The 27,120-nt window shown below is 41.7% G+C and overlaps 1 protein-coding gene across 1 annotated transcript in view; it reads right to left on the bottom strand.

Moving 5' to 3' along the window:
* Window positions 1-586: 586 nt before the first annotated feature.
* LOC310783205 (breakpoint cluster region protein) overlaps window positions 587-27,120 on the bottom strand; it is a 64,257-nt gene continuing 37,723 nt past the window's right edge. Inside the window, exons 16-22 of the mRNA XM_083644006.1 lie at window positions 23,439-23,498; window positions 23,224-23,333; window positions 17,978-18,117; window positions 17,198-17,332; window positions 4,665-4,770; window positions 2,126-2,288; window positions 587-2,004 (exon numbers count right to left, since the gene is read on the bottom strand). Of these exons, the coding sequence (XP_083500132.1) occupies window positions 1,915-2,004; window positions 2,126-2,288; window positions 4,665-4,770; window positions 17,198-17,332; window positions 17,978-18,117; window positions 23,224-23,333; window positions 23,439-23,498 (804 nt within the window). The 3' untranslated portion in view covers window positions 587-1,914. The remainder of the gene's footprint in view (window positions 2,005-2,125; window positions 2,289-4,664; window positions 4,771-17,197; window positions 17,333-17,977; window positions 18,118-23,223; window positions 23,334-23,438; window positions 23,499-27,120) is intronic.

Below are 27,120 nucleotides of genomic sequence, written 5' to 3'. Positions count from 1 at the left end.
GGCTGACGGCAGTTGGGAAGAAGCTGTTCTTGTCTTGACAGAACTCAGCCTCTTGCTGAGGGGGGAGTGTTTTGAAGAGCTCGTTGCCAGGGCGGGAGGAGTCGGCCATGATCTTACGAGATCGCTTCAGTGTTCTAGCTGCATGCAGGTCCTGAAGGGATGGCAGGTTGCATCCGATCACCTTCTCAGCACAGCGGATGATGCGCTGCAGTCTGTTAATGTCCTGACCTTGAGTGTGGCAGCAGCGTACCAGACGGTGATGGAGGAGGTGAGGATGGACTCAACAATGGATGTGTAGAAGTGCACCATTGTTGCCTTTGGCAATTTGTTTTATAATTTATATTCATTTATAATGGCAGGACAAAGTCAGCATGCATACATACAGTATAGGTTTAACCACATCTATTTGCAAGATAGGACTGAAACATTGCTGAGCCTGGTAAGCTACAATAAGAGTTGTGTCAAGGTACTAGTAGGCAGTAGCCTAAGTGAGTGTGCTTCATCAGACTGAAAGACGACATAGTGCAAGAATAATGTTATCAACTTTTTATTTACAGAAATCATACACAGTTGGTCATCGATCCTAAGGAATCACTAAGACTTATTGCTTATACATTAATTTACATGAGTCACAAGAATTTAGGGTTATTAGTTATGTGCTAATAAGAAGTGTCGGAATACTTTAAAGAATGTTTCTGACAAAAAATACTTTATGCAAGCACACATACTGTGTTTTCACAGAGCTATGAAAGTAATGGCTACAAGCTGTGTCGATCCATAGACAGTGAAGCCTATTGATAATAACCTCAGGAGACTTGGATATGAGTGAATCGCTGTGCTAGAAGGGTCCCACCAAGGAACACTTGGAATACCGTATCAAATAAGCGCTTTTCCAGATTCTCCCATTCTACGGGACAACAGTGCGGTTTTGACCTATGAAGGCAGAACACTACAGAGAAGGAATGGAGTAAGCAATGCTAATTACAGCCAAATCAAATCAGACAAAGTCTAAAAAACAACTGGTCGAGCTCGTCTCTGGGCAGCAGTAGTTGCAGATTCCTGGAATGGTTTGCCTTTCACTTCGCTGTACCGCCTCCCAAAGAAACACACTTTGCATCTATCTACATACAAATTACACCACCAGAGGAACCTGTCAACTGAATAAGGACAGTATACAAGTTGTATAGCAGAGAAAAAATATAACAATTTCAATCTTTAGGTCAACATGCCTGCATGTTGTCTTAACTACAGTTTTCAGTCTCATTAGGTTTAAGTTCTGTACAAAATTAAGAGAGCATGTAAACATTAGGTCAATGGAAACGTTCCTATTGGTCATCAGCAGGGAAACATTGGCACAGGTGAGTTTTCAACAAACTTGAACATTTCTGGGAGAAAATGTACATACAGACACGAAGAAATGATCATCCATCCATTCATCCATCCATCTATCCACAGCAATACATCAAATCTGACAAAATCCACTAACATAACAGTAGAAATTGCCCAGTGTGAATATGGAGCTGATGTGCATAGTGACAGCATGGAACGGTGGGAAAGATAAGTAGTAAAGTAAAGCAAATCATGCTTGTTGAAACAAACTTTAAATTAAATAAAAACTAGGAATGATGTGTTTCGACTATATAGATAATATATAGGTTGTGTTGGACTGACACAGCGGGTGAGCTTGTAATAAAACACGTACACACACGCGCTCATCACTTCTCCAAAAGAAATGGCTTTGGTCCAGGTGGTGTCGTTTTCAGTCTGCAACGTGTCGTTGGCTCCACCTGGTGGCTAAACTGAGCATCGCGTCAGTAAACCAGCAGCGTTCATCACATCCAGAACCAGCAGCACGCATTCTTCTTCTAAACAGGATGGTGAACATTTGTGGACAAATGGTCCTCCGTGTTCCTGCTATACTTCAGTAGAGAAGAGAAGGCTTTGACGTTTGCTGTCGGGAGTCGGGATGCTCTCAAGCTGAAGGAAATACAGCAGGACTTGAACCTACGGAGACACAGGAGAAGAACGCAGGAGACATGATTAGACCCATACGACTGATAACGTCACTATGAGCTCCACCGCATCTTCATCAACATCCTCCCGACACCGTTTTGATGAAGCCGACCTGAGACATGACCTCCAGCGACCAGCTGTCGTTCATGGAGATGGGCTGTGTGGAGTTGGCTGTGATTTTGCTGTCTTTCTCTGAGGGCCGAAGCAAAGTGGGGCCAAACACTGTGGCCAGGTTGTGGAAAGACATCTTGTTGATGCGCTGGTTTTCAGCCACCCTGTGGTCACATGAGGAAAAGCACATTTGAACCGTAGCTTATAAATACACACACAGAGATCATGTGACTAAGCAAAGCAAAACAAGGCCAGATTCCAACCCCAACATATTTTTAGGTCATTTTCCATCAATTCTGAACCAAATGTCAACAGTCATGATGTTAGCCAAGTCAACTACAGCCATTTGTCTCTCCTGTCACATGACTGTAAAATGATGAGCAATAATAACTTTGCAATGTGAAAACGCACAGAGTCAGAGCAATGCTAGTCAAGTTAGCTGTATCCTGTAAATAGGCTCTTAGGTTCTAGAGTGGATAACAGAGACATAATGGCCCGATCTCAAACCAGCCCCTACCCGCTCCTACCACTAGGCTACCAAGTCTCGCACCAAATCAGGTCACACTCTGGGCTGTGGAGGTGCCCTCAGATGAAGGGGGAGGGTAGAAATGAATATGGGACACCCTCGCTACTCTACCGGAAAGAATTGGAAGCAGTAATCATCACCATGGCAACCGATAGAAGCCCTGCTCGCGCGGCTGTTTTGCCATTTAACTTTATGAGGGGCAACGATAACGGTGTTACCGTCGCTGTAAACACAACATCCAAAACCATGAGAATGATGTGCGAAGTCAACTGGACTCTTTTTGTTTGTATGCATAGTTTGCTACACGTCTAGTGACCTTAAGGACAAAGTGACATTTTCCTTTTTTCGTTTTAAACGTGACCACAAACTCTGATTTAGTTTGAGGCTGTAAAGGGTTAGGGACTGGTGGAGGGGGAGTAGATAGGGAGAGGGGTTAGGGACTGCTTTGGGATTGGGCCTAAACTAATTAGCTCTAAAGATGTGCTGTAGTTGAAATATTTAAGTGCCTACCTGACATGTGGCTCGTTCATGATTTATTTATTTGTCTTATTTGTTTGATCTCTATTTCACTATGGTCATTATGAATATTATTATTATTTTAAATGCAATAGAGTGCAGCAGGGATGACATACTATATAATAAACCTGATGATTCAGCAGAAACCTAGGTGTGTTCAGTTTTCTCATAAACTGATAACGGCCTTTATCCGGTAAAGGATGCCGTCTACATGACAACTTGATAATCAGGTAACTCTAGAAATCCGATAATTAACGGTTTATTAGTGGGCATGTAAATGCACTCATTGACTTTCAGACGAGGGAACCAGGCGATGCTAACTCAGACGAGGGAACCAGGCGATGATAACTCAGACGAGGGAACCGGGCGATGCTAACTCAGACGAGGGAACCGGCGATGCTAACTCAGACGAGGGAACCGGGCGATGCTAACTCAGACGAGGGAACCAGGCGATGCTAACTCAGACGAGGGAACCAGGCGATGCTAACTCAGACGAGGGAACCTGGCGATGCTAACTCAAGACGAGGGAACCAGGCGATGCTAACTCAGACGAGGGAACCGGGCGATGCTAACTCAGACGAGGGAACCGGGCGATGCTAACTCAGACGAGGGAACCAGGCGATGCTAACTCAGACGAGGGAACCAGGCGATGCTAACTCAGACGAGGGAACCGGGCGATGCTAACTCAGACGAGGGAACCAGGCGATGCTAACTCAGACGAGGGAACCAGGCGATGCTAACTCAGACGAGGGAACCAGGCGATGATAACTCAAGACGAGGGAACCAGGCGATGCTAACTCAGACGAGGGAACCAGGCGATGATAACTCAGACGAGGGAACCAGGCGATGATAACTCAGACGAGGGAACCAGGCAATGCTAACTCAGACGAGGGAACCAGGCGATGCTAACTCAGACGAGGGAACCAGGCGATGATAACTCAGACGAGGGAACCAGGCGATGATAACTCAGACGAGGGAACCAGGCAATGCTAACTCAAGACGAGGGAACAAGGCGATGCTAACTCAGACGAGGGAACCAGGCGATGCTAACTCAAGACGAGGGAACCAGGCGATGATAACTCAGACGAGGGAACCAGGCGATGCTAACTCAAGACGAGGGAACAAGGCGATGCTAACTCAGACGAGGGAACCAGGCGATGCTAACTCAAGACGAGGGAACAAGGCGATGCTAACTCAGACGAGGGAACCAGGCGATGCTAACTCAGACGAGGGAACCAGGCGATGCTAACTCAGACGAGGGAACCAGGCGATGCTAACTCAGACGAGGGAACCAGGCGATGCTAACTTCCGGGTTTTAGGACTCATTGGTGCAGCACTCTATATTGCACCATCAGCCCAACATATTAGTCCCAAACAGCTCTTTGGCTTGTATTTGTCTGTCTGTATATGTCTGTTGTTTACTGTCTGTTTTTATTTTAGCCCCAAACCAAATTGCCTTTGTGGATTGATAAAGTTGAGTTGAGTTGAAGCCTCTTACCTCTTCAGGTGGTCCAGCAGGAAGAGGAAGGTGATCAGGTTGGGCTCTGGTAGTGACAGCAGTAAGTTGAGCATGCAGCTCTCCTTGGCCACACTGTCAGAGAGAGCTGCAAGGCAAACATGGCACATGGCAACATGCATCAGCTTATAATGTATCACATTGTGTACTACTGAGCACTGACCATGAGGTGACTTAGTTTAGGAGATAAAACAACATGACAACATGCATCAGCTTATAATGTATCACATCGTGTACTCCTGAGCACTGACCATGAGGTGACTTAGTTTAGGAGATAAAACAACATGACAACATGCATCAGCTTATAATGTATCACATCATGTACTCCTGAGCACTGACCATGAGGTGACTTAGTTTAGGATATAAAACAACATGACAACATGCATCAGCTTATAATGTATCACATCGTGTACTCCTGAGCACTGACCATGAGGTGACTTAGTTTAGGAGATAAAACAACATGACAACATGCATCAGCTTATAATGTATCACATCATGTACTCCTGAGCACTGACCATGAGGTGACTTAGTTTAGGAGAAAACAACATGACAACATGCATCAGCTTATAATGTATCACATCATGTACTCCTGAGCACTGACCATGAGGTGACTTAGTTTAGGATATAAAACAACATGACAACATGCATCAGCTTATAATGTATCACATCGTGTACTCCTGAGCACTGACCATGAGGTGACTTAGTTTAGGAGATAAAACAACATGACAACATGCATCAGCTTATAATGTATCACATCATGTACTCCTGAGCACTGACCATGAGGTGACTTAGTTTAGGAGATAAAACAACATGACAACATGCATCAGCTTATAATGTATCACATCATGTACTCCTGAGCACTGACCATGAGGTGACTTAGTTTAGGAGATAAAACAACATGACAACATGCATCAGCTTATAATGTATCACATTGTGTACTCCTGAGCACTGACCATGAGGTGACTTAGTTTAGGATATAAAACAACATGACAACATGCATCAGCTTATAATGTATCACATCATGTACTCCTGAGCACTGACCATGAGGTGACTTAGTTTAGGAGATAAAACAACATGACAACATGCATCAGCTTATAATGTATCACATCATGTACTACTGAGCACTGACCATGAGGTGACTTAGTTTAGGAGATAAAACAACATGACAACATGCATCAGCTTATAATGTATCACATCATGTACTACTGAGCACTGACCATGAGGTGACTTAGTTTAGGATATAAAACAACATGACAACATGCATCAGCTTATAATGTATCACATCATGTACTCCTGAGCACTGACCATGAGGTGACTTAGTTTAGGATATAAAACAACATGACAACATGCATCAGCTTATAATGTATCACATTGTGTACTCCTGAGCACTGACCATGAGGTGACTTAGTTTAGGATATAAAACAACATGACAACATGCATCAGCTTATAATGTATCACATCATGTACTCCTGAGCACTGACCATGAGGTGACTTAGTTTAGGATATAAAACAACATGACAACATGCATCAGCTTATAATGTATCACATCATGTACTCCTGAGCACTGACCATGAGGTGACTTAGTTTAGGAGATAAAACAACATGACAACATGCATCAGCTTATAATGTATCACATCATGTACTACTGAGCACTGACCATGAGGTGACTTAGTTTAGGATATAAAACAACATGACAACATGCATCAGCTTATAATGTATCACATCATGTACTCCTGAGCACTGACCATGAGGTGACTTAGTTTAGGAGATAAAACAACATGACAACATGCATCAGCTTATAATGTATCACATCATGTACTACTGAGCACTGACCATGAGGTGACTTAGTTTAGGAGATAAAACAACATGACAACATGCATCAGCTTATAATGTATCACATCATGTACTCCTGAGCACTGACCATGAGGTGACTTAGTTTAGGATATAAAACAACATGACAACATGCATCAGTTTATAATGTATCACATCATGTACTCCTGAGCACTGACCATGAGGTGACTTAGTTTAGGATATAAAACAACATGACAACATGCATCAGCTTATAATGTATCACATCATGTACTACTGAGCACTGACCATGAGGTGACTTAGTTTAGGATATAAAACAACATGACAACATGCATCAGCTTATAATGTATCACATCATGTACTCCTGAGCACTGACCATGAGGTGACTTAGTTTAGGATATAAAACAACATGACAACATGCATCAGCTTATAATGTATCACATCATGTACTCCTGAGCACTGACCATGAGGTGACTTAGTTTAGGATATAAAACAACATGACAACATGCATCAGCTTATAATGTATCACATTGTGTACTCCTGAGCACTGACCATGAGGTGACTTAGTTTAGGATATAAAACAACATGACAACATGCATCAGCTTATAATGTATCACATCATGTACTCCTGAGCACTGACCATGAGGTGACTTAGTTTAGGATATAAAACAACATGACAACATGCATCAGCTTATAATGTATCACATCGTGTACTCCTGAGCACTGACCATGAGGTGACTTAGTTTAGGATATAAAACAACATGACAACATGCATCAGCTTATAATGTATCACATAGGCATGGGTCGATTTCCGGTTTTACCGGTTCGGTTCGGTATACGAGCCCAAACCGGTTTGATCACGTGCAAACCGAAAAAACCTTAAAAAAAAAAAAAAAAAATTTTTTTTTTTTTTTTTTAGTTTTTTAGTTTTTTTCCCCAGTCCATTCTGATTGCACTATTGTTCGTATTAGCCTCTTCTCAAGTTGCACTAGTAGGCAAAAGTCTTATTTTGTTTATTATGTTGATGTTTGAAGAAAAGTTAAGCTGAATAGTTATGAGAAATAAAAACAGTGTGTTGTTACAGTTAAAAGGTTCTGCTTATTTGTATTCAGTGTTCGTGCTGGTTGGCAGCATACCAGCTTAGAGGTGCATTATCGCCACCAACTGCAGCCGCTTTGATACGTTTTTTTGGGGAATATCGAACCGGTTTCAAAATGTTCAAACCGACCCATGCCTAGGCCCTATATTGTGTGAATTTGTGAGTTTTGAAGTTTATAAGGCAGCTCAGCTGTAAGCCAATCCATTCTGATTGCACTGCTTGTGTTTTTATTAGCCTTTTCTCAAGTTGCACTATAGGCAGCAGTCTTATTTCATTTATTATTTTGATGTTTAGAAGAAAAGTTGAGCTGAATAGTTATGAGAAATAAATACAGGGTGTGTTTGTTACACAGGTGTCCTGCTTCTTTTTATTCAGTATCATTGCTGGTTGACAATACCAGCTTAGAGGTGTATTATCGCTATCAGGTGGACTGAAGTTGCACTACAGACAGTTATGGGCCACACTCGGGAGCCCTGCTTTAAAAAAAAAAAAAAAAAATTATTACAAAAAAAATCGGTATACCGGTTCGATCCGGTTTAGACGGCAATATCGAACCGGTTTTAAAATTTTCAAACCGACCCAGCCCTAGTATCACATCGTGTACTCCTGAGCACTGACCATGAGGTGACTTAGTTTAGGATATAAAACAACATGACAACATGCATCAGCTTATAATGTATCACATCATGTACTCCTGAGCACTGACCATGAGGTGACTTAGTTTAGGATATAAAACAACATGACAACATGCATCAGCTTATAATGTATCACATCATGTACTCCTGAGCACTGACCATGAGGTGACTTAGTTTAGGATATAAAACAACATGACAACATGCATCAGCTTATAATGTATCACATCATGTACTCCTGAGCACTGACCATGAGGTGACTTAGTTTAGGATATAAAACAACATGACAACATGCATCAGCTTATAATGTATCACATCATGTACTCCTGAGCACTGACCATGAGGTGACTTAGTTTAGGAGATAAAACAACATGACAACATGCATCAGCTTATAATGTATCACATCATGTACTACTGAGCACTGACCATGAGGTGACTTAGTTTAGGAGATAAAACAACATGACAACATGCATCAGCTTATAATGTATCACATCATGTACTACTGAGCACTGACCATGAGGTGACTTAGTTTAGGAGAAAACAACATGACAACATGCATCAGCTTATAATGTATCACATCATGTACTCCTGAGCACTGACCATGAGGTGACTTAGTTTAGGATATAAAACAACATGACAACATGCATCAGCTTATAATGTATCACATCATGTACTCCTGAGCACTGACCATGAGGTGACTTAGTTTAGGATATAAAACAACATGACAACATGCATCAGCTTATAATGTATCACATCATGTACTCCTGAGCACTGACCATGAGGTGACTTAGTTTAGGATAGAAAACAACATGACAACAAGCATCAGCTTATAATGTATCACATCATGTACTCCTGAGCACTGACCATGAGGTGACTTAGTTTAGGAGATAAAACAACATGACAACATGCATCAGCTTATAATGTATCACATCATGTACTCCTGAGCACTGACCATGAGGTGACTTAGTTTAGGAGATAAAACAACATGACAACATGCATCAGCTTATAATGTATCACATCATGTACTCCTGAGCACTGACCATGAGGTGACTTAGTTTAGGATATAAAACAACATGACAACATGCATCAGCTTATAATGTATCACATCATGTACTCCTGAGCACTGACCATGAGGTGACTTAGTTTAGGATAGAAAACAACATGACAACAAGCATCAGCTTATAATGTATCACATCATGTACTCCTGAGCACTGACCATGAGGTGACTTAGTTTAGGATATAAAACAACATGACAACATGCATCAGCTTATAATGTATCACATCATGTACTCCTGAGCACTGACCATGAGGTGACTTAGTTTAGGAGATAAAACAACATGACAACATGCATCAGCTTATAATGTATCACATCATGTACTCCTGAGCACTGACCATGAGGTGACTTAGTTTAGGATATAAAACAACATGACAACATGCATCAGCTTATAATGTATCACATCATGTACTCCTGAGCACTGACCATGAGGTGACTTAGTTTAGGAGAAAACAACATGACAACAAGCATCAGCTTATAATGTATCACATCATGTACTCCTGAGCACTGACCATGAGGTGACTTAGTTTAGGATATAAAACAACATGACAACATGCATCAGCTTATAATGTATCACATCATGTACTCCTGAGCACTGACCATGAGGTGACTTAGTTTAGGATATAAAACAACATGACAACATGCATCAGCTTATAATGTATCACATCATGTACTCCTGAGCACTGACCATGAGGTGACTTAGTTTAGGAGAAAACAACATGACAACATGCATCAGCTTATAATGTATCACATCATGTACTCCTGAGCACTGACCATGAGGTGACTTAGTTTAGGATAGAAAACAACATGACAACATGCATCAGCTTATAATGTATCACATCATGTACTCCTGAGCACTGACCATGAGGTGACTTAGTTTAGGATATAAAACAACATGACAACATGCATCAGCTTATAATGTATCACATCATGTACTCCTGAGCACTGACCATGAGGTGACTTAGTTTAGGATATAAAACAACATGACAACAAGCATCAGCTTATAATGTATCACATCATGTACTCCTGAGCACTGACCATGAGATGACTTAGTTTAGGAGAAAACAACATGACAACATGCATCAGCTTATAATGTATCACATCATGTACTCCTGAGCACTGACCATGAGGTGACTTAGTTTAGGATAGAAAACAACATGACAACATGCATCAGCTTATAATGTATCACATCATGTACTCCTGAGCACTGACCATGAGGTGACTTAGTTTAGGATATAAAACAACATGACAACATGTATCAGCTTATAATGTATCACATCATGTACTACTGAGCACTGACCATGAGGTGACTTAGTTTAGGATATAAAACAACATGACAACATGCATCAGCTTATAATGTATCACATCATGTACTCCTGAGCACTGACCATGAGGTGACTTAGTTTAGGATATAAAACAACATGACAACATGCATCAGCTTATAATGTATCACATCATGTACTCCTGAGCACTGACCATGAGGTGACTTAGTTTAGGAGAAAACAACATGACAACATGCATCAGCTTATAATGTATCACATCATGTACTCCTGAGCACTGACCATGAGGTGACTTAGTTTAGGATAGAAAACAACATGACAACATGCATCAGCTTATAATGTATCACATCATGTACTCCTGAGCACTGACCATGAGGTGACTTAGTTTAGGATATAAAACAACATGACAACATGCATCAGCTTATAATGTATCACATCATGTACTCCTGAGCACTGACCATGAGGTGACTTAGTTTAGGATATAAAACAACATGACAACAAGCATCAGCTTATAATGTATCACATCATGTACTCCTGAGCACTGACCATGAGGTGACTTAGTTTAGGAGAAAACAACATGACAACATGCATCAGCTTATAATGTATCACATCATGTACTCCTGAGCACTGACCATGAGGTGACTTAGTTTAGGATATAAAACAACATGACAACATGCATCAGCTTATAATGTATCACATCATGTACTCCTGAGCACTGACCATGAGGTGACTTAGTTTAGGAGAAAACAACATGACAACAAGCATCAGCTTATAATGTATCACATCATGTACTCCTGAGCACTGACCATGAGGTGACTTAGTTTAGGATATAAAACAACATGACAACATGCATCAGCTTATAATGTATCACATCATGTACTCCTGAGCACTGACCATGAGGTGACTTAGTTTAGGATATAAAACAACATGGCAACATGCATCAGCTTATAATGTATCACATCATGTACTCCTGAGCACTGACCATGAGGTGACTTAGTTTAGGAGATAAAACAACATGACAACATGCATCAGCTTATAATGTATCACATCGTGTACTCCTGAGCACTGACCATGAGGTGACTTAGTTTAGGATAGAAAACAACATGACAACATGCATCAGCTTATAATGTATCACATCATGTACTCCTGAGCACTGACCATGAGGTGACTTAGTTTAGGATATAAAACAACATGACAACATGCATCAGCTTATAATGTATCACATCATGTACTCCTGAGCACTGACCATGAGGTGACTTAGTTTAGGATATAAAACAACATGACAACATGCATCAGCTTATAATGTATCACATCATGTACTCCTGAGCACTGACCATGAGGTGACTTAGTTTAGGATATAAAACAACATGACAACATGCATCAGCTTATAATGTATCACATCATGTACTCCTGAGCACTGACCATGAGGTGACTTAGTTTAGGATATAAAACAACATGACAACATGTATCAGCTTATAATGTATCACATCATGTACTCCTGAGCACTGACCATGAGGTGACTTAGTTTAGGATATAAAACAACATGACAACATGCATCAGCTTATAATGTATCACATCATGTACTCCTGAGCACTGACCATGAGGTGACTTAGTTTAGGATATAAAACAACATGACAACATCTATCAGCTTATAATGTATCACATCATGTACTCCTGAGCACTGACCATGAGGTGACTTAGTTTAGGATATAAAACAACATGACAACATGCATCAGCTTATAATGTATCACATCATGTACTACTGAGCACTGACCATGAGGTGACTTAGTTTAGGATATAAAACAACATGACAACATGCATCAGCTTATAATGTATCACATCATGTACTCCTGAGCACTGACCATGAGGTGACTTAGTTTAGGATATAAAACAACATGACAACATGCATCAGCTTATGTATCACATCATGTACTCCTGAGCACTGACCATGAGGTGACTTAGTTTAGGATAGAAAACAACATGACAACATGCATCAGCTTATAATGTATCACATCATGTACTCCTGAGCACTGACCATGAGGTGACTTAGTTTAGGATATAAAACAACATGACAACATGCATCAGCTTATAATGTATCACATCATGTACTCCTGAGCACTGACCATGAGGTGACTTAGTTTAGGATATAAAACAACATGACAACAAGCATCAGCTTATAATGTATCACATCATGTACTCCTGAGCACTGACCATGAGGTGACTTAGTTTAGGAGAAAACAACATGACAACATGCATCAGCTTATAATGTATCACATCATGTACTCCTGAGCACTGACCATGAGGTGACTTAGTTTAGGATATAAAACAACATGACAACATGCATCAGCTTATAATGTATCACATCATGTACTCCTGAGCACTGACCATGAGGTGACTTAGTTTAGGAGAAAACAACATGACAACAAGCATCAGCTTATAATGTATCACATCATGTACTCCTGAGCACTGACCATGAGGTGACTTAGTTTAGGATATAAAACAACATGACAACATGCATCAGCTTATAATGTATCACATCATGTACTCCTGAGCACTGACCATGAGGTGACTTAGTTTAGGATATAAAACAACATGGCAACATGCATCAGCTTATAATGTATCACATCATGTACTCCTGAGCACTGACCATGAGGTGACTTAGTTTAGGAGATAAAACAACATGACAACATGCATCAGCTTATAATGTATCACATCGTGTACTCCTGAGCACTGACCATGAGGTGACTTAGTTTAGGATAGAAAACAACATGACAACATGCATCAGCTTATAATGTATCACATCATGTACTCCTGAGCACTGACCATGAGGTGACTTAGTTTAGGATATAAAACAACATGACAACATGCATCAGCTTATAATGTATCACATCATGTACTCCTGAGCACTGACCATGAGGTGACTTAGTTTAGGATATAAAACAACATGACAACATGCATCAGCTTATAATGTATCACATCATGTACTCCTGAGCACTGACCATGAGGTGACTTAGTTTAGGATATAAAACAACATGACAACATGCATCAGCTTATAATGTATCACATCATGTACTCCTGAGCACTGACCATGAGGTGACTTAGTTTAGGATATAAAACAACATGACAACATGTATCAGCTTATAATGTATCACATCATGTACTCCTGAGCACTGACCATGAGGTGACTTAGTTTAGGATATAAAACAACATGACAACATGTATCAGCTTATAATGTATCACATCATGTACTCCTGAGCACTGACCATGAGGTGACTTAGTTTAGGATATAAAACAACATGACAACATGCATCAGCTTATAATGTATCACATCATGTACTACTGAGCACTGACCATGAGGTGACTTAGTTTAGGATATAAAACAACATGACAACATGCATCAGCTTATAATGTATCACATCATGTACTCCTGAGCACTGACCATGAGGTGACTTAGTTTAGGATATAAAACAACATGACAACATGCATCAGCTTATGTATCACATCATGTACTCCTGAGCACTGACCATGAGGTGACTTAGTTTAGGATATAAAACAACATGACAACATGCATCAGCTTATAATGTATCACATCATGTACTCCTGAGCACTGACCATGAGGTGACTTAGTTTAGGAGATAAAACAACATGACAACATGCATCAGCTTATAATGTATCACATCATGTACTCCTGAGCACTGACCATGAGGTGACTTAGTTTAGGATATAAAACAACATGACAACATGCATCAGCTTATAATGTATCACATCATGTACTCCTGAGCACTGACCATGAGGTGACTTAGTTTAGGATAGAAAACAACATGACAACATGCATCAGCTTATAATGTATCACATCATGTACTCCTGAGCACTGACCATGAGGTGACTTAGTTTAGGATATAAAACAACATGACAACATGCATCAGCTTATAATGTATCACATCATGTACTACTGAGCACTGACCATGAGGTGACTTAGTTTAGGATATAAAACAACATGACAACATGCATCAGCTTATAATGTATCACATCATGTACTCCTGAGCACTGACCATGAGGTGACTTAGTTTAGGATATAAAACAACATGACAACATGCATCAGCGTATAATGTATCACATCATGTACTCCTGAGCACTGACCATGAGGTGACTTAGTTTAGGATATAAAACAACATGACAACATGCATCAGCTTATAATGTATCACATCATGTACTCCTGAGCACTGACCATGAGGTGACTTAGTTTAGGATAGAAAACAACATGACAACATGCATCAGCTTATAATGTATCACATCATGTACTCCTGAGCACTGACCATGAGGTGACTTAGTTTAGGATATAAAACAACATGACAACATGTATCAGCTTATAATGTATCACATCATGTACTCCTGAGCACTGACCATGAGGTGACTTAGTTTAGGATATAAAACAACATGACAACATGCATCAGCTTATAATGTATCACATCATGTACTACTGAGCACTGACCATGAGGTGACTTAGTTTAGGATATAAAACAACATGACAACATGCATCAGCTTATAATGTATCACATCATGTACTCCTGAGCACTGACCATGAGGTGACTTAGTTTAGGATATAAAACAACATGACAACATGCATCAGCTTATAATGTATCACATCATGTACTCCTGAGCACTGACCATGAGGTGACTTAGTTTAGGATATAAAACAACATGACAACATGCATCAGCTTATAATGTATCACATTGTGTACTCCTGAGCACTGACCATGAGGTGACTTAGTTTAGGATAGAAAACAACATGACAACATGCATCAGCTTATAATGTATCACATCATGTACTCCTGAGCACTGACCATGAGGTGACTTAGTTTAGGATATAAAACAACATGACAACAAGCATCAGCTTATAATGTATCACATCATGTACTCCTGAGCACTGACCATGAGGTGACTTAGTTTAGGATAGAAAACAACATGACAACAAGCATCAGCTTATAATGTATCACATCATGTACTCCTGAGCACTGACCATGAGGTGACTTAGTTTAGGATAGAAAACAACATGACAACATGCATCAGCTTATAATGTATCACATCATGTACTCCTGAGCACTGACCATGAGGTGACTTAGTTTAGGATATAAAACAACATGACAACAAGCATCAGCTTATAATGTATCACATCATGTACTCCTGAGCACTGACCATGAGGTGACTTAGTTTAGGATAGAAAACAACATGACAACAAGCATCAGCTTATAATGTATCACATCATGTACTCCTGAGCACTGACCATGAGGTGACTTAGTTTAGGAGAAAACAACATGACAACATGCATCAGCTTATAATGTATCACATCATGTACTCCTGAGCACTGACCATGAGGTGACTTAGTTTAGGATATAAAACAACATGACAACATGCATCAGCTTATAATGTATCACATCATGTACTCCTGAGCACTGACCATGAGGTGACTTAGTTTAGGATATAAAACAACATGACAACAAGCATCAGCTTATAATGTATCACATCATGTACTCCTGAGCACTGACCATGAGGTGACTTAGTTTAGGAGAAAACAACATGACAACAAGCATCAGCTTATAATGTATCACATCATGTACTCCTGAGCACTGACCATGAGGTGACTTAGTTTAGGAGAAAACAACATGACAACATGCATCAGCTTATAATGTATCACATCATGTACTCCTGAGCACTGACCATGAGGTGACTTAGTTTAGGATATAAAACAACATGACAACATGCATCAGCTTATAATGTATCACATCATGTACTCCTGAGCACTGACCATGAGGTGACTTAGTTTAGGATATAAAACAACATGACAACATGCATCAGCTTATAATGTATCACATCATGTACTCCTGAGCACTGACCATGAGGTGACTTAGTTTAGGAGAAAACAACATGACAACATGCATCAGCTTATAATGTATCACATCATGTACTCCTGAGCACTGACCATGAGGTGACTTAGTTTAGGGTATAAAACAACATGACAACATGCATCAGCTTATAATGTATCACATCATGTACTCCTGAGCACTGACCATGAGGTGACTTAGTTTAGGATAGAAAACAACATGACAACATGCAACAGCTTATAATGTATCACATCATGTACTCCTGAGCACTGACCATGAGGTGACTTAGTTTAGGAGATAAAACAACATGACAACATGCATCAGCTTATAATGTATCACATCATGTACTCCTGAGCACTGACCATGAGGTGACTTAGTTTAGGATATAAAACAACATGGCAACATGCATCAGCTTATAATGTATCACATCATGTACTCCTGAGCACTGACCATGAGGTGACTTAGTTTAGGATATAAAACAACATGGCAACATGCATCAGCTTATAATGTATCACATCATGTACTACTGAGCACTGACCATGAGGTGACTTAGTTTAGGATATAAAACAACATGACAACATGCATCAGCTTATAATGTATCACATCATGTACTCCTGAGCACTGACCATGAGGTGACTTAGTTTAGGATATAAAACAACATGACAACATGCATCAGCTTATAATGTATCACATCATGTACTCCTGAGCACTGACCATGAGGTGACTTAGTTTAGGATAGAAAACAACATGGTGTCTCACCGATGCCTCCAGCAAAGTTGGGGTACAAGTCATCAGTGAAAAGAGGCTCTGGCAGCTCGCGGAAATACAGCTTCAGCGTTCCAGCGATGGCGTTCACGTCCATCTCCCTCATCATCAGAGACACATCCTTGTTGTCTGCCAGTGAGATGAGACAACAGTCACTAAATATGAAGGACTACTGAGGAGTTCAACAGTAAGGGGCGGGGCTGAATGGCACATCTGTACAAGGTATGAGTCATGTATGTATGTGTGTATATATATTTTTGTATTCATTTATTTTCTACACAGTGGTCTAAATGTTCATATATATGTTATATATATATATACGGTACATATATACACATACACAGTATATATATATTTCTTTTTTTATTATTATTTTCTACAAAGTGCTCTAAATGTTCATTTGTAAGTCAAAGCCAACACTTTTATTAAAACAAGACTGTGATCAAAATAAATGGCAAAGGCAGTGTTTCCTTCCCTGACTATTGGTGCTTTCACAACATATTTACACAATGAGATTTTTGATAAATATACATCACTTAGTTAATGTGGATATATTGGCTAAGTGCTGATAAAGGAAAATAATAGAACAGCTAGAACAGTCTGGTAAGTTCAGAAAATGACATCACTTTCCTGTAATGAAGCCTTTAAAACCAGGAAAAGAAAACACGTATGCTATATCACGATATTACGATATCCAAAATCTAAAACGATATCTAGTCTCATATCAGGATAGAATTGATATACTGCCCAGCCCTGGTTCTGAGGTGAACTCACTTGTATCGAAGGCAGCCTTGAGAGCCTGGATGTCTGTGGCCACTCCAGACACTCTGTAGATCCCCACCTCCTCCATGCCCCGCCTCTCAATCTCCTCCACACACTGTCTGATGATGAGAGGCACCTTGGAACGCTCCCGCCTGCCAGGACCACAGACAACACAGACACACAGTGTTTAACAGTGTGTCTGTAGCCTGCCAGGACCACAGACAACACAGACACACAGTGTTTAACAGTGCTGCCTGCAGCCTGCCAGGACCACAGACAACACAGACACACAGTGTTTAACAGTGCTGCCTGCAGCCTGTCAGGACCACAGACAACACAGACACACAGTGTTTAACAGTGCTGCCTGCAGCCTGTCAGGACCAGAGACAACACAGACACACAGTGTTTAACAGTGCTGCCTGCAGCCTGTCAGGACCACAGACAACACAGACACACTGTTTAACAGTGCTGCCTGCAGCCTGTCAGGACCACAGACAACACAGACACAGTGTTTAACAGTGCTGCCTGCAGCCTGCCAGGACCACAGACAACACAGACACAGTGTTTAACAGTGCTGCCTGCAGCCTGTCAGGACCACAGACAACACAGACACAGTGTTTAACAGTGCTGCCTGCAGCCTGCCAGGACCACAGACAACACAGACACACTGTTTAACAGTGCTGCCTGCAGCCTGCCAGGACCACAGACAACACAGACACAGTGTTTAACAGTGCTGCCTGCAGCCTGCCAGGACCACAGACAACACAGACACACAGTGTTTAACAGTGCTGCCTGCAGCCTGCCAGGACCACAGACAACACAGACACACAGTGTTTAACAGTGCTGCCTGCAGCCTGCCAGGACCACAGACAACACAGACACAGTGTTTAACAGTGCTGCCTGCAGCCTGTCAGGACCACAGACAACACAGACACAGTGTTTAACAGTGCTGCCTGCAGCCTGTCAGGACCACAGACAACACAGACACAGTGTTTAACAGTGCTGCCTGCAGCCTGTCAGGACCACAGACAACACAGACACACAGTGTTTAACAGTGCTGCCTGCAGCCTGTCAGGACCACAGACAACACAGACACAGTGTTTAACAGTGCTGCCTGCAGCCTGTCAGGACCACAGACAACACAGACACAGTGTTTAACAGTGCTGCCTGCAGCCTGTCAGGACCACAGACAACACAGCTGTTGTAACAACAGAGCTTTTCTAACCATGAGCATATTACTGTCACTGGAATAGACCCTTTTCACAGGGGCCATTTTGTGTCGGAAAGGCAGGGTAAAGACAGGTGCAAGCAAAACGCTAATGAGGGTTTCCAACCTCCATGATTGGAGGTTGGAAACCCTCACAAAATGGCCCCCGTGAAAAGGGTCAATGGTGATGCCTCCTTGTTAACACATTCACTGCCAGCCGTTTTTCAATACTGTAGTTAGCTTCTGCCAGAGGCGTTTTTTGAGGATTCTGGCTCATCTTTCAAGAGCCGAGGATTCGTTTCTGTTAGGATTTTGTGAACACACAATATCTCAAAAGAACTAATAGAATGTGTGCTTTCTCTGTCTAAAAGAGTTAGTTTGTAGAGTTAGTAGTTATGTAAGCATTAGCAGTTGAATACAGCATGGTTTCAGCGTCTGAAAATTTATTCTGAGATAAATGGCTTTTTGTGAAATTCGATAGAACAGTCACTTTAACCATTCATTTTTGGCATCAGTAAGACGTCAGACATCTAAACAATAGTTTTGAACAGTAATTTCCTCCATAACAGCAGGAAACACCCCTCTCCTTCAAACTCCTCCCTCCGTGTGTGTTCTTCTTGGCTGCAGCGGGCGTGTCACAAGCTCGTTTCTGCTGCTGCTGTAACCTCGCGTCACCAGGCTCACTGCTTTGCTGCTGCTGTGCCTGTCTGCTGGCGGCCGCTCTTTGGGCGAGTCTGGTGGGCTCGCTCGTTTCTTGGGGTTCTGAGAGCTTTGATGAAGCTTTTGCGATTCTGGTCTTATTTATGCTGCGTGTTTCAAAGTGTGTTCCACCCGTAATCGTTTTCGCCAATCCATTTTCATGAGAATGGCTTCCTCACACTGCTTTTTGCTTGCCTTCCTCTAGAATGGAGAGCACTGTCGCCACTTAGTGGGTCGGTGGAATGGGTTGTACACGTTCGGTGGCTCTAATATTTTTATAGGAGACGTGGGGGGCATTGATCCACGTAGCACCGTCAAAAAATTTTTTTTTTTTTTTTACGTCTCAACTCGTCATTGGCAGTCAACCGTTGGATTTTTTTTGACGAGTCAACTCGCCATTGGCAGTGAACGTGTTAAGTTGACAGCACTGAACGCAAAGTGGACATTCTGAGCCTGACATGTTGCTGACATGTTACTGACATGTTGCTGACACTGCACCATTGATTTCTCTATAAAAGAAGTCCAATAACAAGAACAACAAAAACAACTGACACATTTCTGTGCTGTATGAATGAGTATTCAGACAGACAGAGCCTTGGGGACAGAGCCTTTGCCATCGCTGCCCCAACCCTCTGGAACTCTCTGCCCCTCAACATCACAAACTCAGATTCAAAACCCAACTCAAATCCCACCTCTTCAAAACAGCCTACAATATCTGACTTCTACCTCTAACCACCATTCCATCTCTGCAATCTATTGATTTGTATTTGTATTTGTTTTTGTATCTGTATTTGTTCTTGTTATTTAGTTTGTTTACTGTATTACTTTTCTATGTATTGTAAAGCGTCTTTGAGTTCCCCAGAAAAGCGCTATATAAAACGTATGTATTAATATTCAACACACAGCATTATTCATCTATAAACCTAATAATGCAATAAGGATACTGTGGAGCCCTCCAGTGGTCACCTGGTTTAAAAAAATCATTGGGCACAGTTTTTATTTTTTTACAATTTACTCGTAAACCGTTTCCACTGATAATAATGATGATAGTAAACCATGCACACAGATTTGTTATATCTAGGCTGGGACTTAACAAAGAGGGAACATCAAAGAGGTGTACAGTTTATACAGTGAGCCAGCAGAGTCATTACACACCGGTTAGTCTCTCCACACACTCAAATATGACATTGAATCATCGCTGTGCCTCCCATACTACACAAATGAGTCTATGCCCCTTCACAGCCACAGCTGTAGTTTGAGGGCGGGTCTAGGGGGTATGAAATTGAATGAGTGCTCATAGCACCAATGAGAGAGTGGCGATCAGTTTGTCGATATAATGCAAACGGCAAACTTCTAGCAGTGCATGGCGCAAAATATAATCGTCTTCCACTTGCATGATATGTTTCAATGGAGGCCTCTGTTATGTAGTTATGTGGAGAGCAGCGAATCAACGTTATATTTGGTGGGCGGGTGGGTGGGCCTCCTTGATCGATCATTAGTGATTGGTGAAGAGTGAATCCACCACTCGCAAATCACTGGCCAAGATTCCGTTGACAGTTTGGAGTGGGCAGTGTCCCACACGCAGAGAGAGATCTGCAGCATGCAGTAACGTACTGTATCAGTGTAAGAAATATAAATATAAACTTGCTTGCATTCCTTTGGTAAATGTAAACTATTGCCTTGCATTGCTGAAACGCATCAAAAACAAAAACCCACATGGAGTGTTTTTTGTGGTCAAAAATAGTTTGTGAATCTAAAACGTCCATATGTTGGAAATCCGGCACCTGGCCAGAGGTCTTGAACCCTGTATTTAACTAGAACAAATTAAACCACAGTTGGGGTGATTGATAGCTTCTATCCCTCTCCAGTGGTGTGTTTAATGCCAGTGTTCCTCACAATTAGAACCACATTCCCCATAAAGCCTGTCGTTCCCTGTCACAGAGAGGATGTTGCTGCTTGGCCTCCCACAGTGCTTCCTGTGAACTCTGACCCTGTGCCACACCATGTCAAATGCAGGCAGGCGGGAAGGGAAAAGGTCCTACAGTACGTACGCTATTTTAAAACAGAGTATTTTAAGTTGATATAAAGTTGATATTAAGTTGATATATATAGTTGATATAGGGGCGGCTGTAGCTCAGGAGGTAGAGCGGGTCGTCCACTAATCGCTTTGGATAAAAGAGGTCGGTGGTTCGATTCCCGGCTCCTCCAGTCTGCATGTCGAAGTGTCCTTGAGCAAGACACTGAACCCCAAATTGCTCCCGTTGGTGTGCCAGCACCCTGCGTGGTAGCCTGCCGCCATCGGTGTGTGAATGGGTGAATGCACCTACTGATTGTAAAGCGCTTTGGATAAAAGCGCTATATAAATGCAGGCCATTTACCAGGCCATTTATATAAGGAAACTAGAGAGTGACCCGGTTGTGTGGTCGTGTGATGACTTCCGGCTAAAAATAAATAAAAATTAAATGGCTGGCTGCTCCAATATCATCTAACTCTGAATTAACTAATAATTTAGCCAATTGTATGTAACATACCAAATAAAAGCAAACGGCAATGTCTAAGAATGCAACGCCATGTAACTGGCTCGTTAAGTCTCGCATTCCAGGGAATTGCGTTAACGTCTGCGGGTCTTATAGATGTAAGTGGCTCGAGCGCAGCTCGGAGGAGAGAAAACCATCTGAAGCTTTCTTTGTTGGAGTCCAGGTATGTTTTACAAGAAAGTGCTCGTCATTGTCGACGATAACGTTATCTGACCTGGCTAACAGTGGATACTCGCTTGCTTGCTGTGTACCGAGCTCAAAGTAGTAGGCTTAGGCTATGTTCTTTATTTTACCCCCTGCATTGTCCGCTACAAAAACAACTCTCTTCTTCATGACGTTCTTTCATATTTCGCGCCGTGACCGCCGGAAGTGTTAACACGACCCGGAAGAATTTGGCCCACCCCCGCGTCTGAACATGAGGTGAATAGGGTAGAATTTTAGTTGGTGAGTGATTAAAATCTCTGAATTCTCTACTTTTAGACTCAAGCAAACTAAGAGACTCCCAATCCACGATAGAGCATGTTCAGCATTATAAAGGATCCTTTGTCAAATAGATTCTACCCATGACAGGTTTATGTTGTTTTACACTTCAGCACCAAAACCAATTGAACCACACACAAAAACAAAGTATATTTCTGGATTGTTTTTTGGATGTTTTTTTGGAAGGAATGGGTGGAAAGTATCCACTTCCTTAAAACACAGCACTTCACAAATGTTGACTCGTGTATTAAAACATAGCATGACTAAAGACACTAGAGACAACTCACTTTGTTACATGACACTCAGACTAAATACATACTGTATGGACAACTCACTTTGTTACTACGTTGATTTTCACTCCAAACACGCCTGACTGTTTGCGTGAGGGCATTCGCTTCAGACTGAACTCTCTGCTGGTGAACTTCAACGAAAGCTTCACCTCAACCTGAAACATGTGAAGAAAAGCCATTACCAGAGGAGGAACTGAGATGTTCCTTTGTACCGTGTAGCTCCATAGAAGAAGACATAGACACATAGGTTCAGTACCTACCCCATTCATGGTGATGACTGTCCTTTGCCAGTCTTTATTTTGCAGTGTCTGGGGATCCAGCTGGAAAACACAAAAGAGAGGTGCCCATCATGTTTTTACTCTTGGCCAGGTCTCTCTTGCAAAAGAGGTTTTTAATCTCAATGAGACTAACCTGGTTAAATAAAGGTAAAAAAAAAAAAAAAAAAATTTTTTTACTAGAGTGGCTCCGAGATCAGTAGGGCTGGACAATATAGCGATGTTATATTGAGATTGTGATATGAGACTAGACTAGTGATAGGTCTCAGATTTTCGATATAGTAATATCGTGATATGGCATTAGGGGTGGGAATCACCAGATGCCCACGATACGATACTAAAACGATACTTGGGTCACGATACGATAGTATTGCGATATTGCGATATCGCCGATATTGCGATATATCGGATTTTGCGATATATTGAATATTGCGATATTTCGATATATTGCGATTTCTTACTTTTTTAACTGCAAATGATGTCCCCAAAGGAAAACTTTGTCAACATCTGGTTTATATAAGAACAATTTTCCAGTGTGTACATCTGACTTCAACCATTTTATTGCAGCAACATTGTCAAGTAGACAGACCAACAACTTTCATAAAGTCATGTCATAGTTGCATGCACCTGACAAACTGAACTGGTTGTTACAGTCTACTTACAGTCCACCTTAACTGGATGTGTGTGTGGACTACTGTACTTAGGTAGTTTTTGAACAATGCAACTTCACTTCACTTGCACAAAACATCTTGTGCAGCCCATTCAGTAACTGGGGAGTTTGTAAATTACTGTTATGACAAAACTGTTACTGTTAAAACAAAATGAAAATATGCTACCGTTTGTTTACTGCTGGCCTTGTCGACTTACAACTGAACATTTAGCCCACTTCGTACAAAATACCAACATGTGTACCGCCATTCAGCCTAAAAATACACATTATGATTTTTGGTCCATATTGTTCAGTTTTGCCCTATTTGTACCTATATTTCGCTAGTTGTACTGTTCAGTAACTTGCAAAATAGTCTTTAACCAACGTGAAAAAGAATTGTGATAAGATTGTGAATCTGGATCCTGCTTGATGAAAAATCTTGACAAGATATTTTTGCCATAGGCAGTATCGGAAATGCCTCTGATACTGCCTAAAATGCTGGATCAGGTATCAGCAAGTACGCGAGTACCGATCCAATACCACATAATTTATTTGCCCTGAAAGAAAAAGTAGTTCACCAGGATAAAACGGCCAGCATGACATCACATCCATACAAGGTTAGTAGTATACAGCTGTTAAAAAATTATACTAATACCGGGACATTTTTTCTTTTATGCACTGGTATCGGATTGGTACTCCTGTATCGGCCGTTACACTAGTTCAGGTATCGGAATCGGTATTGGGAATGGGAAGGAATTTTTTTTTATCAGAACATCTCTAGTTTTTGCACACTAGGTTGAGCTCAATTCACGTTTAATTCATTCAACCCAGTCCAGGAAGTGGATTTTCTTCCAAATTCAAAACTAGGAAATCTTTTGCTTTTTCTAATATGTAAAGATACATTTGAAAAGAGAATACTTGTGAATTGCAGTGTCAGTTAATGTACAGGTAGGTGGTATTTCCTGCTTGGCATTGATGCCTGTCGCACCTCCTCCGGTGCCCACGGGTCAGCTGCAGGGTCATCAGCTAGGAACCACCATTCATCAACGTTTCGCTCCTTTAATCACTAGAACGTCTCCTGGTGGCGGAGCAGTGACAGGGACGTCTCCCTGTCACCCCCTGCAGCTGATAGGTGTTTCCCCCTGCGGCTGTTGTCGGGGTTAGTTGTTCTTTCCCCAGCTCCTGTCCTTCCTCCTCAGCCAGAGCCAAAAGCTGCCCTTCTCTGCCTCCTCTGCCAGCTCTTTTATGGCCTTCCTCAGCTTCCCTCCAGTCACTCCTGCGTCCCTCAAGAGGCGTGTGGCTGACTGCCCCACGTAGCCTCGGCAGCCAACCTCCACTGGGTAGATGGTAGCCTTCCAGCCAGCCTCCCGGCATTCAGCAGCCAGCTGTGAGTACTTGGCCTTCTTGCGCTCAAAGGCAGCCTCAATCCCCTCTTCTGATGGGACTGTCAGCTCGATGAGGTGCACCGCTCTTGCCTTGGTGGACCACACCACAATGTCAGGGCGGAGAGATGTAGTTGTGATCTCCGTGGGGAACCGGAGTTGCTTGTGAAGATCAACCCTCATGTCCCACTTGTGGTCAGGGGAGAAGGGCCTTGTTGTCTCTTTTGGCCTGGTGTATCTTCTTCCACCCCCTTCCATGACAAAGCTGGTGTGGTTCTCTGCTGGTTCTTTGCTGCCCTGCCGACACCCCTCCAGCACCTCTGCCAGTTTCCCCAGGACCTGGTCGTGACGCCATCTGTAGCGCCCCTGAGAGAGTGCGATCTTGCAGCCTGACAAGATATGCTGGAGGCTTGCATTGGGAGCATTGCAGAGTGAGCAGCATTCCTCATTCCCGAACCATTGGTGCAGGTTGCGAGGACAGGGAAGCGTGTCGTAAGTTGCACGAATGAGGAAGCTGATCCTTGCCTGTGGGATCTTCCAGAGGTCAGACCAACTGATCTTCCGGTTGACAACTCCCTCCCAGGTTGTCCAGCCTCCTTGTCGGCACTGCGACACAGCCTTGATCTTGTAGCGCTCTTCCTCTATCCTCGACACCTCTGCCACCACCATCTCCTTCCTCTCCTGAATTGCAGTGTCAATTAACATTCTGAATTCTGAGATTGCTATACTCTTTCACCATCATCTTTCAAAGCAAACAACTTGCTTCACCAAACACAAAAGATTTACACTGTCAGCCCAGTGAAGATCATATCTGCACTCAATCATGTTATCATGATTGACCTTACAGGTCAATAACCCACTCAATTACTTCACTCACCCTGGCATAAAGGCCATATGGCCAGGTAGGGTCAGTCCATGTCACAATCTATTTGAGTCATGTGACTAATACCAAGCTGCTAGTATGTGTTTACAGTGATCATGTGACTAATACCAAGCTGCTAGTCTGTGTTTACAGTGATCATGTGACTAATACCAAGCTGCTAGTCTGTGTTTACAGTGATCATGTGACTAATACCAAGCTGCCAGCCTGTGTTTACAGTGATCATGTGACTAATACCAAGCTGCTAGCCTGTGTTTACAGTGATCATGTGACTAATACCAAGCTGCCAGCCTGTGTTTACAGTGATCATGTGACTAATACCAAGCTGCCAGCCTGTGTTTACAGTGATCATGTGACTAATACCAAGCTGCTAGCCTGTGTTTACAGTGATCATGTGACTAATACCAAGCTGCTAGTCTGTGTTTACAGTGATCATGTGACTAATACCAAGCTGCTAGCCTGTGTTTACAGTGATCATGTGACTAATACCAAGCTGCTAGTCTGTGTTTACAGTGATCATGTGACTAATACCAAGCTGCCAGCCTGTGTTTACAGTGATCATGTGACTAATACCAAGCTGCTAGTCTGTGTTTACAGTGATCATGTGACTAATACCAAGCTGCCAGCCTGTGTTTACAGTGATCATGTGACTAATACCAAGCTGCTAGTCTGTGTTTACAGTGATCATGTGACTAATACCAAGCTGCCAGCCTGTGTTTACAGTGATCATGTGACTAATACCAAGCTGCCAGCCTG

This window comes from Poromitra crassiceps, assembly GCF_964638095.1.
Source record: "Poromitra crassiceps genome assembly, chromosome: 10".
Lineage (NCBI taxonomy): Eukaryota > Metazoa > Chordata > Actinopteri > Beryciformes > Melamphaidae > Poromitra > Poromitra crassiceps.
This window is presented reverse-complemented; position numbering and strand designations above follow the sequence as displayed.